At 37.5% G+C, this 20,399-nt stretch overlaps 1 protein-coding gene across 23 annotated transcripts in view; it reads left to right on the top strand.

The window, feature by feature from the left end:
- The first annotated feature begins 3,627 nt into the window (after positions 1 to 3,627).
- The window catches only part of LOC148855689 (ENHANCER OF AG-4 protein 2-like), a 41,048-nt gene continuing 24,276 nt past the window's right edge, over positions 3,628 to 20,399 (top strand). For 13 of the 23 annotated variants that reach the window (XM_088941441.1, XM_088941440.1, XM_088941438.1 and 10 more), the window contains exons 1-6: positions 3,628 to 3,906; positions 4,011 to 4,131; positions 4,963 to 5,039; positions 12,459 to 14,672; positions 14,783 to 15,308; positions 19,724 to 19,832. In XM_088941441.1, coding sequence (XP_088797567.1) covers positions 4,024 to 4,131; positions 4,963 to 5,039; positions 12,459 to 14,672; positions 14,783 to 15,308; positions 19,724 to 19,832 — 3,034 coding nt within the window. In that variant the 5' untranslated portion in view covers positions 3,628 to 3,906; positions 4,011 to 4,023. The remainder of the gene's footprint in view (positions 3,907 to 4,010; positions 4,132 to 4,962; positions 5,040 to 12,458; positions 14,673 to 14,782; positions 15,309 to 19,723; positions 19,833 to 20,399) is intronic. The other 10 variants (XM_088941450.1, XM_088941449.1, XM_088941447.1 and 7 more) reach the window with 3 other exon arrangements.

Here is a 20,399-nt window from a genome sequence, read left to right as displayed (position 1 = left end):
AAAAACTTAGTGTTGAAATTGGAATGGAATGGGCAAGTATTGACAAGAGATGAGGACATAGGCCATGCCTTTGTGAATCACTTCAAAACACTCTATGAGAGTCCAAGGAGGTTAGGGGAAAACTTAGAGGACCTGGACCGGAGGGCTGGGAATAGAGAGTTGTTGGATTCCTTGGAAAGGAAATTTGAGGTTTAGGAAGTGAAAAGTGCAGTCTTCTCGATGGAGAGATCTAAAGCTCTAGGTCCTGATGGTTTTACGATGGCTTTCTATCAAGATTGTTGGGAAATAATTGAGGGTTAGTTGATGGAGGTGTTTGTTGAGTTCTATGAGAGGGGCAAATTTAACTCGGGTGCAAATGCAACCTTCATCTCTTTGATACCAAAGAAAGTGGATGCAATCTAGCCGAAGGATTTTAGGCCCATAAGTCTGATAGGAAGCATGTACAAAATCATTTCCAATGTTTTAGCCCTAAGAATAAAATATGTTCTTCCCTCGATGATTTCTCCAAATCAAGGGGCTTTTGTGTTTGGGAGACAAATAATTGATCAATTTCTCATTGTCAATGAATGTGTAGAGGTTAGAAGAAGGAAAAAACAAAAGGGACTGGTTTGCAAGTTGGACTTAGAGATAGCCTATGACATGGTGGATTGGGAGTTTATGTTGGAAATTCTTAAGCGTAGGGGTTTCGGAGAGAGATGGTGTAAATGGGTGAAGGGCTGCATTTCTTCATGTCATTTTTCAATTCTGGTAAATGTAGTAGCAAGAGATTTTTTTTTCCTACCAAAAGGGGCCTAAGACAAGGGGATCCTCTATCTCCCTTCCTTTGTACTCTGGTAACTGATATGTTGAGTGAGTTGATCATAAGGGAAGATGCCAACAATTTGGTTAGAGGCTGGAGAGTTGGAAGGGATGAAGTGGTGGTTACACACCTATAGTTTGCAGATGATATTATTTTGTTTTGTGAAGGGAAAACAAAAGAATTAATGAACCTAAAAAGGATAGTCCATAAATTTGAGAGGATCTCCAACCTTAAGATTAATTGGGGCAAGAGTTGTGTGTCAGGAGTAAATTTAGGGAGTGAAGAGGTGATTCAATTAGCTGGACTATTGGGGTGTGAAGTAGGAGATTGGCCATTACAATATATGGGACTATATTTAGGAGGAAATCCTAATATGGATAGTTTCTGGTATCCTGTGATTGAGAGATTGACAAAGAGACTTGCGAATTGGAAGAGAAACTACATTTCTTTGGGAGGTAGGATAACCCTAATAAAGTCAACGTTGGCTAACTTACTAGTGTACTTCCTATCTACCTTTAGGATACCTATGAAAGTGGCAAACCAGCTAGAGAAGATTATGAGGAACTTCCTTTGGGAACCAGGAGACACCAAAAGAGACACCTGGTGAAGTGGGAGGTGGTTTCTAGAAGTAGAGATGAAGGGGGCCTAGGAATAGGAAATCTTAGGCTAAGAATACAGCATTATTGGGGAAATGGTTATGGAGATTACCATTGGAACAAGACAGACTTTGGCATAGAGTGATTATTAACATTCATGGATTGGCAGACAATGGTTGGGATGCAGGAGTCGACCCCAGGGCTTCCCGGTGCTCTCCCTGGATAGCTATTCATGGTATTTTACCTTCATTCCTTATGTCAAATTTGACGCTTGTGCAGGAAATAAGGTGTTGTTTTGGGAAGATGCTTGGGTTGGAGACATTCCCCTTAATGAAAGGTTCCCTTCTATTTATTCACTTCCTGAAAATAAAAGAAAAGTGATCTCTTTAGTTTTTATTGATAACTCTTGGGACTTGGGTTTGAGGAGAGGTCTAAGGGAGACGGAAATGATGGTGGTGGATGAATTAATTATCAAACCCTGTTTGGCGTGTTCACTTGTTCCCTTCTAGGGTCAACCTACCTGGATCAATCTTGTTTGGACAGTAGAATTTGGAAACCTTCCCCATTTGGTGTATTCACTTGTTTCTCCTTTTTTGATATCCTCATTCAATCATCAAACCCTGTAAGGAGATTTCCTTCAAAGGAGATTTGGTGTCAGCCTGTACCCCCAAAAATTCGGGCTTTTTGTTGGGAGGTGGTTATCCAAAAAATCAATGCTCTAGATATGTTGCAAAGAAAAAGGCCAAATGTTTGCCTATCACCCCATGTTTGTAGTCTCTGCTTGGGGTCTGGTGAGACGACCACACCTATTAATTTCTTGTCCATTTGTATGCTTTATTTGGACCTGGTTCTCTTCTATCTTTGGTTGTATGTGGACACCTCCCCCAGATGTGGCAAGCCTTTTTGACCCTAGTTTTTTCAGGCAACCGAAGAGACGTGGAAGATTAATGTGGAGAGCCACAAGAGCAGCTATCTTATGGTCAGTTTGGGAAGAAAAGAATAATAGAATCTTTAATGGAGTGGAGAATTCCAAGGAGGCAATTGTAGAAAGGATAATTATTATGACTATTCATTGGTTGAAAACTTTGGGTTTGTTTAAAGACTTCTCAGCTGAAGACATTTACAGGAATTGGGAAGTGGTGGCTTCTACAACTTCCATGAAACCTATTGTGCAGGAATTGTGGTCCCCACCAACACAACAAAGAGTGAAATTGAACTTTGATGGGAGTTCAAGAGGTAACCCGGCCCCTTCAGGTATAGGAGTATTCAGAGATGAAAATGGCAGAATTGTGGCTTTGTTTTCAGGACCAATAGGAGTGGGGGACTCATTGAGAGCGGAGGTGATGGCCTTGCTTCAAGGTGTAAGATATGCAAAACAGTTGGGGTTACACCAAATTGAGATAGAGTGAGACTCTAAATTGTTGATTGAGTGGCTTCAATCTAGTAACTTGGGAGCCTGGATTTATAGACAGCCCATAAGGGAAATCCTCATCATAACAAGGGAGATCGGTGCATGCTTCAAATGGACAAGGAGATCAGCTAATGGTTTAGCTGACACATTGGCTAAATAAGGGACTATGAGGGAGAGTATGCTCTGGGCAGTTTTGTAAGAAAGATTACTGGGGGCTCAACACCTACTTAGGGGTTGACAGCTGTACTTAAATCTGGATTATTTTTAAGTTATATTAATGAAGTTACTGTTTCCAATAAAAAAATACCAGAGAACCCCGTATTTGCTAATGTTGTTCATTCATTCATTGCAATAAAATATCTTCTTAAATGGCAATGAAAGTTATAAAATTATTATTTTTTATGTGAGAAATAAGAATTTCAGACCCTAACGTAGACTTGTTCGGGCTTGCCTCGAGGGGCGTGGTACAAAGGTGACTCATAGAATCAAGAATGCAATATGTTTTACATCACATTAGCTACTTGGAAGCAATGCAATTAAGGAGAAAAAGAGATTGTGGGTTTTACATGCTTGAAACTTGAAAATGCTTTATATGTTTGCTTTTATTTTTAAATTTTCATTTGAATACACTTTACATGTTATGTTTATGTATTTTAAATTTAGATAATAGGTTTTTTAAAACATTTATTTTAAAATTTAAGTTTATGAAATGGGTTATCAGAAATGGCGCCTCAGCGCCCCAAATACACATTCAGCATGCATAGAGAACATCTCCCGTTCTTGTTATGGGGAGATGCTCCTAATATAAACGGCTGATATGTAACATGGGGCGCGTGTAGGGCGCGCTTTGTGGGGTGCCGATGCGAATTCAGAACATAGAAGTCGATAGACCCGAAGCAAAATTACACAGAAATCATACTCCCCCCTCTCTGTGATAGAGTTCTTTTGCTTCTGGCTCACCGTCTGCCATCCCTTCCCAATCTTCACCATTGAAATGCAGAACTGTTGCTCTTCGTCGGCGTTTAGCGCCAACCAGATTTGGCCGTCGCAGTTGTAGTTTCTCCTGCCGCCGGGATTTCTCTTCTCCGGCCTTCCCCACGGTAGTAGCCGTTACGGCCTTAAAAGTCGGTTTGGGTTTTGATTTCGAGGTTTTTAGGGTTTTTTTGGTTGAATAGATAATATTTGACGACGAGGTCGTATTTAGGGTTTTTGTCGCCATGGCTCCGGCGCGTAAAAGGGGAGCAAACCGCGCGAAGGCGAATCAGTTGAGTTTGGGAGATCTGGTCCTCGCCAAGGTTAAAGGTTTTCCTGCCTGGCCTGCTAAGGTCTGTTTGTTTCTATTTCTTCGGTGTTTTATTTTCGATTTTGTTTCCGTTTATATTCATCCATGCTTTATTTGTTGTACTTCTTGAACCGTTGAACGCAAGTATGAAACTTGCGGTTTCTATAACGGACTTAGTATTGATTTTATTCTCTGTTTTTTTTTTTTATAATTTTTTTTTTAACTTTATGTTGCCGCAATGGGGTTTACGCTCTATTTATCTTTTCGCGGGTATGGTGTTTTCCCTTTGGTTCATAATACTCTTTTGCTATGGAATTTTGCTTTCTTGTCAAAATTGCATGTTGCATTTGTTGAATTGAATGTTAAAATCAGGCTGTTGATTACTTGTTCCAAGTATGGAGCTTCTTTTTGCAAATTTTAGTTTTCATTTTTATTCCTTTTTGTTTCATTTTCACAAAATGCTATGTTGATGTTTTTGTTTTTTGCCGTTTCATCATTTTTCTTGTCTGTTTATGTCACAGCTTGATCTTTGATGCGTAAAATATGGTTTTGATTACTAGTTGAATGTGGGGAAAGCTCTACGTTCACACTGTTCGGTTTCCACTTTTAATTCAAACCTAGATTGTTCAACAAAGTCAAATTGGCCGTTTTTTTGTTCTCTGGAAAGTTAATTGGGTATGGGTTTAGTTTGTGGGTTACAAGTATGAGAAGATTGGAAAATCATTTCCATGGGATTTAAGGTTTTGTTGTTGCATTTTCATATTTATTGTGTTCTTATTTGCCCTTCTCATTCTTTATAACAACATGGGTTACACATACTGTTTATTTTATTTTATTTTGTTTCAAATATATATTATTGGTTCTGATTTTGCAGATTAGTCGGCCTGAAGATTGGGAACGAACTCCTGATCCTAAGAAATACTTTGTGCAATTCTTTGGGACTGCTGAAATGTAAGTAGTTTTATTTTCTTTTCGAATAATTGTTTCTATGCAACTTATGATTGTAACCTTTTATAGTAGAAATTGATAATGAGTTTCTGATTGGTAAAAGTAAAATTGATTAATATAATATAATATATGCTTGAGGATGAATAGTTTTGAAAAGTAGAGAGATATCATGATGCAGGAAACCACCCAAACAGCAGCTAATTGTTTTTGCCCAATATTTGTTTTTTTTTTATTTTTTATTTTTGTATAGTTCACTCAAAAAGCAGCTAATTAGGTGGCTAAAATCTATCCTAAACAAGCTGGAAACAGACCCACAAAGCCCTCAGCTTGCTAGTCAGTAGCCATAACTAGCCTTTGCTTGCCCATAAGCTAGTCTGGACAGAAAATAAAGATATTGAAAAATAAGCAACAAACAAGCTCAAATGGTGCTTAAAGTTTGGGAAAAGAACAGAACTGATGAGAATGCCTGCTTTAAGAGGGAATTGCAGAGATCCAATAGCAAAATGCAAAGGAAAGAGAGGAAATATTAATGGGAAAATCAGAGGAATGTGGGAGTTAAGGAGATAATGTTAAGTTCAACTGGAACGTAGGTGGCCCCTTCCCTTTTAGATTTGAGAATATGTGGCTTCTGCCCCCTGAATTCTTGCCAAAGGTGAAGGAGTGGTGGGAGGAAGATCAAGTGGATTTCATATGGAAGGGTTATAGATTCTATAAGAAATTGCAATCGCTGAAATCAAGAATTAGGTTGTGGAATAAAGAGAGTTTTGGAAAGATTGAAGAAAGAAAACAAGAAACTCTCATCAGAATAGAGGAGCTAGATGGTGAGGAAGCTGAGAGAAGTTTGAGTTCAGAAGAGAGGGGAGAGATGGGGATTGAAGAAGGATTTGGAAGACATTCTAAGAAAAGAGGAGGTTAATTGGTGAAAAATCTAGATGTCAATGGCTTAGGGAAGGGGATGGCAATACCAGTTTTTTTCCATATGTTGGCAAATGGGAGAAAGAGGAAAAACTTAGTGTTGAAATTGGAATGGAATGGGCAAGTATTGACAAGAGATGAGGACATAGGCCATGCCTTTGTGAATCACTTCAAAACACTCTATGAGAGTCCAAGGAGGTTAGGGGAAAACTTAGAGGACCTGGACCGGAGGGCTGGGAATAGAGAGTTGTTGGATTCCTTGGAAAGGAAATTTGAGGTTTAGGAAGTGAAAAGTGCAGTCTTCTCGATGGAGAGATCTAAAGCTCTAGGTCCTGATGGTTTTACGATGGCTTTCTATCAAGATTGTTGGGAAATAATTGAGGGTTAGTTGATGGAGGTGTTTGTTGAGTTCTATGAGAGGGGCAAATTTAACTCGGGTGCAAATGCAACCTTCATCTCTTTGATACCAAAGAAAGTGGATGCAATCTAGCCGAAGGATTTTAGGCCCATAAGTCTGATAGGAAGCATGTACAAAATCATTTCCAATGTTTTAGCCCTAAGAATAAAATATGTTCTTCCCTCGATGATTTCTCCAAATCAAGGGGCTTTTGTGTTTGGGAGACAAATAATTGATCAATTTCTCATTGTCAATGAATGTGTAGAGGTTAGAAGAAGGAAAAAACAAAAGGGACTGGTTTGCAAGTTGGACTTAGAGATAGCCTATGACATGGTGGATTGGGAGTTTATGTTGGAAATTCTTAAGCGTAGGGGTTTCGGAGAGAGATGGTGTAAATGGGTGAAGGGCTGCATTTCTTCATGTCATTTTTCAATTCTGGTAAATGTAGTAGCAAGAGATTTTTTTTTCCTACCAAAAGGGGCCTAAGACAAGGGGATCCTCTATCTCCCTTCCTTTGTACTCTGGTAACTGATATGTTGAGTGAGTTGATCATAAGGGAAGATGCCAACAATTTGGTTAGAGGCTGGAGAGTTGGAAGGGATGAAGTGGTGGTTACACACCTATAGTTTGCAGATGATATTATTTTGTTTTGTGAAGGGAAAACAAAAGAATTAATGAACCTAAAAAGGATAGTCCATAAATTTGAGAGGATCTCCAACCTTAAGATTAATTGGGGCAAGAGTTGTGTGTCAGGAGTAAATTTAGGGAGTGAAGAGGTGATTCAATTAGCTGGACTATTGGGGTGTGAAGTAGGAGATTGGCCATTACAATATATGGGACTATATTTAGGAGGAAATCCTAATATGGATAGTTTCTGGTATCCTGTGATTGAGAGATTGACAAAGAGACTTGCGAATTGGAAGAGAAACTACATTTCTTTGGGAGGTAGGATAACCCTAATAAAGTCAACGTTGGCTAACTTACTAGTGTACTTCCTATCTACCTTTAGGATACCTATGAAAGTGGCAAACCAGCTAGAGAAGATTATGAGGAACTTCCTTTGGGAACCAGGAGACACCAAAAGAGACACCTGGTGAAGTGGGAGGTGGTTTCTAGAAGTAGAGATGAAGGGGGCCTAGGAATAGGAAATCTTAGGCTAAGAATACAGCATTATTGGGGAAATGGTTATGGAGATTACCATTGGAACAAGACAGACTTTGGCATAGAGTGATTATTAACATTCATGGATTGGCAGACAATGGTTGGGATGCAGGAGTCGACCCCAGGGCTTCCCGGTGCTCTCCCTGGATAGCTATTCATGGTATTTTACCTTCATTCCTTATGTCAAATTTGACGCTTGTGCAGGAAATAAGGTGTTGTTTTGGGAAGATGCTTGGGTTGGAGACATTCCCCTTAATGAAAGGTTCCCTTCTATTTATTCACTTCCTGAAAATAAAAGAAAAGTGATCTCTTTAGTTTTTATTGATAACTCTTGGGACTTGGGTTTGAGGAGAGGTCTAAGGGAGACGGAAATGATGGTGGTGGATGAATTAATTATCAAACCCTGTTTGGCGTGTTCACTTGTTCCCTTCTAGGGTCAACCTACCTGGATCAATCTTGTTTGGACAGTAGAATTTGGAAACCTTCCCCATTTGGTGTATTCACTTGTTTCTCCTTTTTTGATATCCTCATTCAATCATCAAACCCTGTAAGGAGATTTCCTTCAAAGGAGATTTGGTGTCAGCCTGTACCCCCAAAAATTCGGGCTTTTTGTTGGGAGGTGGTTATCCAAAAAATCAATGCTCTAGATATGTTGCAAAGAAAAAGGCCAAATGTTTGCCTATCACCCCATGTTTGTAGTCTCTGCTTGGGGTCTGGTGAGACGACCACACCTATTAATTTCTTGTCCATTTGTATGCTTTATTTGGACCTGGTTCTCTTCTATCTTTGGTTGTATGTGGACACCTCCCCCAGATGTGGCAAGCCTTTTTGACCCTAGTTTTTTCAGGCAACCGAAGAGACGTGGAAGATTAATGTGGAGAGCCACAAGAGCAGCTATCTTATGGTCAGTTTGGGAAGAAAAGAATAATAGAATCTTTAATGGAGTGGAGAATTCCAAGGAGGCAATTGTAGAAAGGATAATTATTATGACTATTCATTGGTTGAAAACTTTGGGTTTGTTTAAAGACTTCTCAGCTGAAGACATTTACAGGAATTGGGAAGTGGTGGCTTCTACAACTTCCATGAAACCTATTGTGCAGGAATTGTGGTCCCCACCAACACAACAAAGAGTGAAATTGAACTTTGATGGGAGTTCAAGAGGTAACCCGGCCCCTTCAGGTATAGGAGTATTCAGAGATGAAAATGGCAGAATTGTGGCTTTGTTTTCAGGACCAATAGGAGTGGGGGACTCATTGAGAGCGGAGGTGATGGCCTTGCTTCAAGGTGTAAGATATGCAAAACAGTTGGGGTTACACCAAATTGAGATAGAGTGAGACTCTAAATTGTTGATTGAGTGGCTTCAATCTAGTAACTTGGGAGCCTGGATTTATAGACAGCCCATAAGGGAAATCCTCATCATAACAAGGGAGATCGGTGCATGCTTCAAATGGACAAGGAGATCAGCTAATGGTTTAGCTGACACGTTGGCTAAATAAGGGACTATGAGGGAGAGTATGCTCTGGGCAGTTTTGTAAGAAAGATTACTGGGGGCTCAACACCTACTTAGGGGTTGACAGCTGTACTTAAATCTGGATTATTTTTAAGTTATATTAATGAAGTTACTGTTTCCAATAAAAAAATACCAGAGAACCCCGTATTTGCTAATGTTGTTCATTCATTCATTGCAATAAAATATCTTCTTAAATGGCAATGAAAGTTATAAAATTATTATTTTTTATGTGAGAAATAAGAATTTCAGACCCTAACGTAGACTTGTTCGGGCTTGCCTCGAGGGGCGTGGTACAAAGGTGACTCATAGAATCAAGAATGCAATATGTTTTACATCACATTAGCTACTTGGAAGCAATGCAATTAAGGAGAAAAAGAGATTGTGGGTTTTACATGCTTGAAACTTGAAAATGCTTTATATGTTTGCTTTTATTTTTAAATTTTCATTTGAATACACTTTACATGTTATGTTTATGTATTTTAAATTTAGATAATAGGTTTTTTAAAACATTTATTTTAAAATTTAAGTTTATATTTTTTCTTAACATTATTTTTAATCTTTTTCAAAATTTTGCATTTTTTTAAAATTTTTGGCATTTTTTGAATTTTCTGATTTTCTTTTTTGATTTTTAGCCTTTTTTTTTGAAAATTTGCACCTTGCTTAAAAAGGTGGCTGCCTCGCCTTGCGCCTTAGGTGCAAATTGGTCTTTGCGCTTTTTTGCGTCTTGCGCTTTTAAAACACTGGTCTAAACTAGAAGGCTTCAAATTGTTTCATTATGGGACCTCCTGATATGGTCCAACTCAAGTTAAACGTTGAGTCGTTGATGGAAGCAGTGATTTAAAGTTGCAATGTATTCTGGCCCTACAAATGCCAGTGATTTAAAAGCAGAACTGTCAGCACTACTTATTTGGCTAAAGCTTGCAAGGTCTCTTAGTTTAGGGACATATTAGCAGAAGGTGATTCCCACATCACTGTAGAATGTTTAAGACATAACAATCCAGCACCATGGAGGCATAAGAACATGGTAAAGGTTATCAGGAGGTTAATATTGGATCTAATGACTATGGACTGGACACCAGGGGAAGGCAATTGAAGTCATTCAACCATAGAAAACAAAATAAGAATAGAAAAGAAGAGGGAAAATTGTAGAAGGGGCAGCACTTTATTCTCATTGCCCAGTCCTAAGGTAGCATTTATATGAAATCATAATGAGAAAGGAAATGACAAGTCTGCCCTTCAGTAACAAAATGAAACTGTAAAATGTATTGCCCAGGCTCACTCAGACCAAAGAAAGAAAACAAAAAGATACAATCAAATAACAGTTTAATTCATACTATTTATGTCTTATGCTAGAAATGCAATGGCTAATGCATCAGCTAAAGGGGTGAAAAGGGCTCATATGTTTTGGTGGACTCAAAACAATGTACAAACATATTAGTAAAATACAAGAAAGGGTGTAATTGGGATGGTAGCATGGGCTACCTTGTTCATGGGTTTTGGCATTTTACATTTACAAAAGCAACATTCTTTTCTGCAGTTAAATAAAGTTTAACATTACCAATAAAAATATAATTTTCCTGTCTTAGTATTAAACTTGGGGTTTTGGCATTTTACATTTACAAAAGCAACATTCTTTTTTGCAGTTAAATAACGTTTAACTTTACCAATAAAATATGTAATTTTCCTGTCTTAGTATTAAACTTAATGAAGGGTGTTTGGCTCTTTGAATCCCTCCTTCTGTTCTATCATCATCTGTACCAGATCCGCTGTCACATGTAGTAGGATGAACAACCTGTGCAAAAGCTACATGGAAAGCTGAACTCCTAGTGTTGAGTTTGGCTCTAGGGTAAAATCTTTAGCCCACAAAGGAGATTTGGTATTTTAACTCCTAGTGTTGAGTTTGACTCAGCAAGCAAACTCATTTCCTTTCCTCCATAATTCTTCAAGGGTATGTGTCTTTGTTTCAAGGTTGAGATGAAGGGTTAGGTGGGAGTGAGCAGTTTTGCTTGCTTTTTATGAGTTCAATGGAAGGAGGTTTTTATGTGTTTCTCGGGTTTTTCAGTTTTGGGTGGGGTAGGGATCTCAAAATGTAATTGATGATTTTAGGGTTGTTTTCTTAAGGTCTAAGGGGTTAAGTTGATTGTTTTTCTTGAGTTGGGTTATGTTTTATCACCCAGTTGTATCCTCCTTTTTCTGTTTCATTAATAAATTTTCTTCTTTATTTATCTTCAAAAAATATGCAAAAAATAAATTTATTAAATGAAAAAATATACAATTTTTTTTGTTTTTCAATTCAATGAATTTTATTTTACCATAAAAAATGCAATGGCCCCCCTGTTTTTTGATAACTAACTGATAGCTTGCATTAATTTAGAACTTCTAAAAATTTTGTTACAATGCAAGGTTCCCATCCAGAACCACCCTTTCTCTTAGGTGTACATTACAAAGAAATGATCCCTTGACACCCCTTGCTTTGCTAATGTGTATCTTGCATAGAGTGGGTTTACTGATCGATTGACCCACTTGAAGATGGTCTCCTGATCTCCCTGATTTCCTTACCATACATCCAAGGTCCCTCATTGTTATTCACCAACCAGCCCACTACCAACGAGTCCTCTATTTGATTCGTGTTCAGCCGCCTTGCTAGTTTTGAACCTTATAGAAGAGAAGTAATTTCTGCTTTCAGCGAGTCTCTAGTTCCTATTATTCCTGATTAAAGAGTCAATACAGATCCATTTCCATCTCTGTACACTCCCCCAATACCCGAGGGACCAGGGTTTCCAAAGGAATAGCATCAAAGTTCAGTTTCACTCTATTGTATATGGAAGGCATCTAAGTTCTTGTGCTGTCACTTTCATGGTAGAGGATGCTGCTATTACATCCCACCAACTAATGAACGTATCAACCAAGAAGTCCTTAAAAATCTCCATTGTTTTAGTCCAATGCATTACCTTGAGCTTGATGCCTTCTATTAAAGCATTCACATTTTTATATTGGTCCTTGGATATCCTGTTGTTTCTTTCCTCTCATACTGACCATAATATAGCTGCTCTTGTTGCTCTCCACATCACCTTCCCCCTTCCTTTTGGCATTGTGAGACTTGGCTGAATAAGGCAACTTCCAGAGGTAGAATCCATCTGTATCCAGAGTGAGAACAGAAACACTTCCAAACACAAGATACATATGGGCAGGAGATTAGTAAATGGGACAAAGTCCCACCATAGCATTGCACAAAACACAGATTTGAGGGGGAAGGGCAGATCTCTGGGGCATCCAAGATATAAATATAATCACAGTGTATTTGAGAACATAGAGAGTGGAGAAATGGAGTTACTTATTTTTAGAATTTTTGATATAATTGTTGAACAACTCAATTCACATTTAGCTAGCTTCCTAATTTTCTTTTCTTTTTCTTTTTTTTTTTTGCGTTTTTGTGAAGTGCATTTGTTGCTCCAGCTGATATTCAGGCATTTACTAATGAAGCAAAGAGTAAATTGTCGGCTCGCTGTCAAGGTAAGACTGTTAAAGATTTTGCCCTTGCTGTTAAGGAGATATGTGAAGCTTTTGAAGAATTACAGCAAAAGAAAGCAAGTGCTTCTGGTGATGATACTGATAAAACTGCTCCTGGCGATGTTGCTTCATCAATTGATGGTGGAGAGGTTGAGTTAAATGATCTGAATCAGACAGTTGGACAGAAAGAAAGCATTAGTAATGAGGCCTCAGGCAATGAACTGTATGGACTTGAACGATGTTCACATGGGGTGGGTGAGACTGAGACGAAGGATATAAAGCCTAGTATCTCATGCAACTCAGAGACTGGTTCATCTCCAGTCATATCTATTAAGAAAAGGGGCAAAACATCCAGCAATAGCACACGTTTACCAAAGAAAGAGGTAATGCTTGTATCCAGACCTGATAATCCTTCCTTATCTAAAGAAGCATCTAGTAATAGGGCTGGAGATGGTGGAGAATTCCATCCTGATCATGCCAATGTAGAGACTCATTTGAAAATATTAAGTGCTAGTAGAAGCAGTCCTCTCCTTAACCATAAAGGAGATTCTTTTAGTGGTCTTGTTGATAATAGTGATAGTTCCCCACTCTTAGTTGTTTCAGTTTCGGCGAAGCAGTCTGCTGCTGGGCAGAGGGCAAAAAGGGTAGTTACTGTATCAAAAAGGAGGCAAGATGGTCCTGTGAATGTACAGAAAAGGACAAGTTCAACTGTAAAATCAGTGAAGCATGATGACCCTTGTAGTAATAATGATCTCCCTGATTCTGAAGAACATTTGAAAGATGGGGTTGAAAGCAAAGTTTCTCCTTATGACAGCGCAAGGGAATCATCTCCAGATGGATTGATGTCAGATTCAGATGTCAGCAATAAAAAGAAGATCAAAGCATTGCCAAAAGTTAAGAAACATTTCATGGGAGTTGATAACTCACTTGAACTTCATGAAATTAGCAAAGGTACTTTAGACAGATCTGAGGTGCAAGGCAAGGATGAACTTTTTCTGTTGGGAGATCACAGGAAAAAGAGGAGTCAATTTGAACATGGAAAGCATAAGTTGGCTCCTACTGAAGATTCACGTCCTGCCAAGAGATCAAAGCATGTCGATGTGGCTGATGGAAGAATCCAGAAATTACCTTCGAAAAGCAGGAGTGAATCTCCATGTCCTGCTGTCATTGATGATGCAGAAGATAAACATGGGGAGAGCAAAACATCAACATCATTTATGAAGGCAGAAGATCATCTGGGACTGAATGGTGAAACATTTAGTAATGGGATGAATTTACCTGGTGATGAAGCTGTTCTACCCCTAGTGAAGCGCCGTCGTCGGGCATTGGAGGCAATGTCTGATTGTACAACTCAAACTGTCAGAGGCATAATGAATAAACAACCTAATTCCCTTAAGAATGATGTGTCTGGTTCTGATAATGATAGCTCTCCTGTCATGCAGGTTCACTCAAAATGGAAATCGGTTTGTCGATTTGATGATGAGGATGAAAAACTAAGAGATTTGGTTGATGGAGAGGTTTCCAGTAATTTGAATGGGCCTTTGTTTGTGTTAGATTCTGTTGATGACACTGAAACACATCTTGAAAGTTCCAGTTATGATCATCTAAATATCAGAAATGCTGAAGAAGATGATTTTGATTCGACTCGACTTGAGGATAACCCTTCCAAGGTTGGAGAATCATCTAACGAAGTTCTAAATGAAGCTTTGTCACCCCACATGAAGAAAAATGAAGAGAAGGGGGCAAAAAGGTCGATGACAGCTCATGTATATTGTAGTCCCCAGAAACTAGAATGCCATAAATTGTCCATGAAGGGTGGTAAGCCTTTCTTGGCTTCACCTAAAGACTCCCATGGTTTGGCTACTGCAATCAAGCAAGATGAATATAAAGCCATCAAGCCCCAGAGTAAAGCATCTAGTACTCCTACATTGAGAAAGGCTCATGCTGGGTCTTCTAAAGCCTCTATTCCAGTTTCTGATGCTTTAAATCATCTTTCTAAACAAACCAAAGGTGAAAAGAACATGCCAACAGTTGCAGTTACAGCAGAGAAATCAAAAGTTACTTCTAAAACTAATTTACATGTGACCACATTTGCCGTTTCAGCTGACCAATATTTGGAGAATAATTCTCTGCTTCCTGAGCGGTATGCACGGCCTTTTATGCCTCTCATGCGGTATATCTTTTCTCATATTTTTTTTGCATATTCTTATATTCTCACATGTATGTGTTGCATCATTGCTTTCTTGGCTGCAGAGTGGAAGTTTCCAGTGATAAGTCTGTTGGTTCAGTGGTAGATTCCAAGTTTGCGGACTCTGTTACATCTATGAAGCATCTTATTGCAGCTGCTCAGGCAAAAAGAAGACAAGCTCAATCGCAGTCCGTCTCTCATGAAAGTCTCATCCCTCCATTTATTTCATCTGCTTCTATAGATCGGAGTAGGAGTCCCAGCCCTCCTTTAGTTCATCCCTTTATGTCCGTCACTAGCAATGTTACGCAAAAGGATGCAAAGGGATTACATTCTCACACATCCTTACGTTCTCCTCCTTCTCATGCTCATCAATTTGCATCACAACATCACTTTGATTCTGAAGACCACGAAGAGAGAAGAGTTAGTTCTGGACATTGGGCCTCTGGGGGGTCATTGACTGGTGGTACTGAGGCAGCTGTTGCACGTGATGCTTTTGAAGGAATGATAGAGACATTATCAAGGACAAAAGAAAGTATTGGACGAGTGACCCGTCTTGCCATTGACTGCGCCAAGTATGGCATTGCCAGTGAGGTTGGTGAAAAGTATATCTTCATACATTTTTATTTTATATTGTGCTACTGCTGCTACTACTAATACTATTTTTTTGTTCTTTTAGCTAATTTTAACAACATATGATATCATATATTGGGTAGCAACTTGGGCTGAAATGGATATATTTATTTTTTTTTGGAAGTCATTGGATCCAAAAACATCAAATAGATTTAAGGTTTCTACTGCTTTTTTGTTTTATTATTTTTTGATTCTTAATGTTGAACTTTTTTGCTTATGATAAAAGAATGTTAGGTACAATCAGCGTTTTAAAAGCACAAGGCACAAAATAAGCGCAAGGGCCAATTTGCGTCTGAAGCACAAGGCGAGGCATGCGCCTTTTTGAAGCAAGGTGCAAAAATACAAAAAAACATCAGAAAATTCAAAAAAATGCAAAAAATAAAGAAATATTGAACATAATATTAATAAAAAAATATAAACTTAGATTTTAAAATAAATGTTTTAAAAACCTAATATCTAAAATTAAAATACATAAACATAACATGTAAAGCATATTCAAATGAAAATTTAAATATAAAATCAAACATATAAAGCATTTTCAAGCATGTAAAACCCATAATCTCTTTTTCTCCTCAATTGCATTACTTCAAGTAGCTAATGCGATGTAAAACATATTGCATTCTTGATTCTATGAGTCGCCTTTGTACCACGCCCCTTGCGGCAAGCCCGAACAAGTCTATGTTAGTGTCTTGAATTCTTAATTCTCACAAAAAATAATGATTTTATAATTTTATTTGCCTTTTAAGAAGATATTTTATTAGGATGCATGAATGAACAACATTAACAAATAGGATGAATGAATGAACAACGTTAACAAAATTTTGAAAAGGCACAAGGCGCATCAGGCACACTAGGTGTGCACCTTTTGGAAGGGATGTGCCTAGGACTTGGGCGAGGTGCGTGTGCTAGGCATGCACCTAGGACCTGGGCAAGGCGCATACCCTAAAATGCGCCTTGCCTGTGTACCTAGGTGCGCCTCAGGTGTGCCTTTTAAAACATTGGGTATAATGAAATTGGCCCCTTTGTTGGGCTAGCCTTTAATACCTAACCCTACCCATTACTTTTACATACTGCTTTCATTGGCTACCCCCAAAACAGTTTTTTCCCATTTACGCCTTGTTTTAAAAATGAATCAACTGAAGAATTTGCTAATCTAGGTACCTAAATAACAGAATTAATCATTTCCCTTTATTGCTCATGCAACTCTTTGCAATTAAAGTGCCAAATAATGATCTAGTTCTCTTGTTAGAACCAACTTGAAGCTTTTTTTAATATATTGTGATTAACTTGAATTATTCAGCCCATTTATGTCATTTACTGTGCTTTTCAATTTATATTGTGAAGTGTACTGAGATTTTGTGGAAGCTTAATTATAGAAGGAGATTTGCAGCTTGTCATTGGATGGATGGGAGGATACCTAATAGATGCTAGCTAGGCTCTATACATGCACTAAGAGGCTATACATTCACTTAGATGGATGCCAGGTCAACAAACTCCATGGTTGGCTCCTTCGCAAGAGGAGCCAATGGGGATGAATTACAATGGAATCTTACATGGGGCCGGCAATTGGATTCCATTTAAACTTGGATTGTAATTGGATATTGAAAACCAATAATAAATTAAACTAAAATTGATCACAATATCACATATTATTAGTAAATAAACCAGAAATGAACTAAAGTGTCTGAGAAGAAGTTTGAGGGACATTGCATTCAATCAAATTGATGGTCTTTTGCATTCTTCGGAGTGTGTTTTTCATGCCCTTGAAAGTGTGATTCTAGAATTTGGACCATTGAAAGTTTGATTCTAGAATTTGGAAGGTGTTTTACAACTTTCTTGGTTTCTCAACCCTTTAATCTTAGTTCTTTCCCTATGAAGATCAACACTTGAGAGCGTTTATTAAAAAGAAGGCCTATAGGTGTCTTTCACTCAGTGTTTTAAAAGCGCAAGGCGCAGGGGCCAATTTGCGCCCAAGGCGCAAGGCGAGGCACGCACGCGCGCCACAGAGTTTTCAGGAAATGTAAAAAAAAAAGAAACAATACATAAAAATTAAAAACAAATCAGAAAAAATACAAAAGCAATACAATCTAAATTTCCATGAGTTGAGAGTTAAGATATGAGTATGACAATGCAATCTAAAGTTCTAATTTCTATTCTAAAGTCTAAAGTCTAAACTCTAAACTCTAAAGTATAAACTATAAAGTTCTAAACAATTAAATAATTAAAATAACATACTAAGTTAGTTACTAATAGTTAGTCTAAGTGTCTAACATAGTATCAATTATCAAATTCAAACTATCAATGATTCAAATAATGAAATAAAAATAATCATATTATTCAAATATAAAAAGATGTTAAAGCAATGTCATTGTCACCAATGTGCTTTTATAATACAAAGAATTTAAATATCATATTCATGAATAAGATAAGATACAAAAATACAAATATAAAAGAAGTTAAAAAGACACTTACAAGTCCAAGTCTCCAAGTCCAAGTCTCCACTCTCCATGTTTAAGCCTCACATCTCAATATTCAATACCACTTATGACTTAGCTACTTATCACAATCACTAAATCTGAAATCACTACATCTAATCTAATATCTAGTAAGTAAAATCAGTAAATTCACACATGACACAAATTCACATTCACATCACTTGATGGTTGATCAAGATTCAATAGTCAATATTAACAAAAAACAAGTATTGATAAAAAAAAACACAAGTCAGTCTTAAACAAAACAAACAAAAAAAGAGTAGATCTTCATTCTTCAAGCCTTTAAAAAAAACACAAGTCACCCATTCACTCTTCATTTCCATAATCTTCTTCATTTGGAAGTTCAACTTCATCATCCTCTTCATTAGAATTATAGTCTCTCAACTCCTCTTTCGATTCTTCTTCCTCAAATTCTTCAACTTCCAAACGAAGTTGGGAACTTGAACCCCCTCTAGACCTTCTTGCATTGGCTGATGTTGTTGCTCTTGAATGAGAGGTTGAAGCTACACCTGGACCTCTAATTCTTGTGGTCCTAATGGCTCTTCGACTCCCGAAGCAAGAGCCACATCTTCCCATGTTAAAGAATCATCGTCAAATGCCAAATCATTTTCAGCTCCACCATCTTCACGTGCCATCTCCCCTAATAACCATTTGTTACTTTCATCTATATCTTTCAAATGTACAGGGTCAGTGACACTACTTGAATCAAAGTTATCTTTAAGCAATTGGTTGAACTTAATGAAGACTAAGTCACTCAAGTGCTTTTGATCCAACCGATTCCTTTTTTTGGTATGGATCTGCATAAATTCATAAAACATAAGATTGATTAATAAAAATAAGTTTAAAAACTAAAAGTATCAACATATAATGGATTATAAAATATAAAAATATAATGTTAAAATCTTAAGTGAAGTTTTAATTACATGCTCAAATACACTCCAATTTCTCTCACATCCAGATGCACTGCATGCTAAACTAAGAACTTTAATTGCAATCTTTTGTAATTTTGGAGCCGAAACACCATATGAAACCCACCAATCAGCTGTAAAAAATTAAATAATAACAAAATATTAATTAAAATTTTATTTAAATACATAAAAAATACTAAATAATTAAATAAACAAACTATTAAGTCAATGTTACTTACCCGGTGCTTTCACCTTTCTCTGCCAAATAGCCATATCAAGACCAAAAACACCCTCTGCATTTTTATATTTGTTTATCTCATCAGTGATTCCATTGATCTTGTTTCTGTCCTTTTCAAACAATTCAATTACTTTATAAAGCCCAGTGATGATTTCTTCATCTCAATCAATCCTTTCAGCATCATCATAGTAAAACTTTAGATTTAAATAAAAGCTTGCTGTGTGCAATGGTTGGTGGAGTTGACACTCCCACCTCTTATCAATGATTTCAAAAATGTGTTTATATTTTTTCTCATGTCTACCAAATGCACTTGCAATGGCTTCCTTTGCCCTATATCAATATAGGTGGTCCCATCTAGTTGAGAAATAGTTTAAGAATTGACAAAAAGATAGAACCATTTTCGTGTTATTCCCTGTCCTTATTGGCTCAATTTGTCCTGGTCACTTCTTGGTCCATTTAGTTTATATCATTGTTGGTTCGTGTTTACTTTTATTACCATTTTTTAAGCGTATCTGGATGCACAAATTCACATAGTTACATCCTTCTGTTGTATGTTAGTTACTCTTGGGGAAGGAACTCATCCTTTTGGGCATTTGTAAAAGAAACCTGCTAGATGCGAAAAGAAATCAACAACTTTTATTAGATGTTGTAATCAGTATCCTTACATTCTAAATTAGGATGAGTGCACTTGCTTTTGATGGAATTTAATTTTTTTAAATCTTTTATTCCCTGCAGGTTGTGGAACTTCTCATCCAAAAGTTGGAGAATGAGCCTAGTTTTCATCGTAGAGTGGACCTGTTCTTTCTTGTTGATTCTATTACACAATACTCACACAGTCATAAAGGTAGATGCATTTGCAAGTGTGAAGAAGCTCTTTATGTCTTAAATGTGCTCTTACCCAAGCAAAATTTTGGATGGATTGGACAGGTGTTATCTTGAATTAGGCTTGAGCCTAGGAGATCACAACCTGATCAGAGCTTGTATTGAGCTCAGTTTGAAGCTTTGGCTGGCTTATATTTCTGTGTAAATATACTAACAAAATTCATTGTTTAGTTTTGTGGGTTAGTGTGTGGAGTTGTTTTTAGAAGGTTCACGGTTCATGTTGTGCCAGTCATAATCTAAGTATTGTTTTAAACTCAAAATGTTGTATGGCAAGTCAAACCTGGTCTAGACTGTTTGAATCTCAGTCCATCTGACCTTTGCAGCTGTGCTTGGGTTGAGAAGTTAGCTTCTTAGGTTGGATGTGCTTGGATTTGCCCTTCTAGAATCCAGACTTATTGGTCTTTGGTCTGAACCCATATCTGCCTTTTGATATCCATGAGCATACTCCTCAGATGTTATGTAGGGGCCTTTTGATAACGGCTGACATCAATGAAGTATGGACTTAATAATTTATTGCTTTGTCTTTTAG

The sequence above is a fragment of the Nelumbo lutea genome, chromosome 4 (assembly GCF_056320005.1).
Source record: "Nelumbo lutea isolate HS-2025 chromosome 4, American lotus-T2T, whole genome shotgun sequence".
In the NCBI taxonomy this organism is placed as follows: Eukaryota; Viridiplantae; Streptophyta; class Magnoliopsida; order Proteales; family Nelumbonaceae; genus Nelumbo; species Nelumbo lutea.
This window is presented reverse-complemented; position numbering and strand designations above follow the sequence as displayed.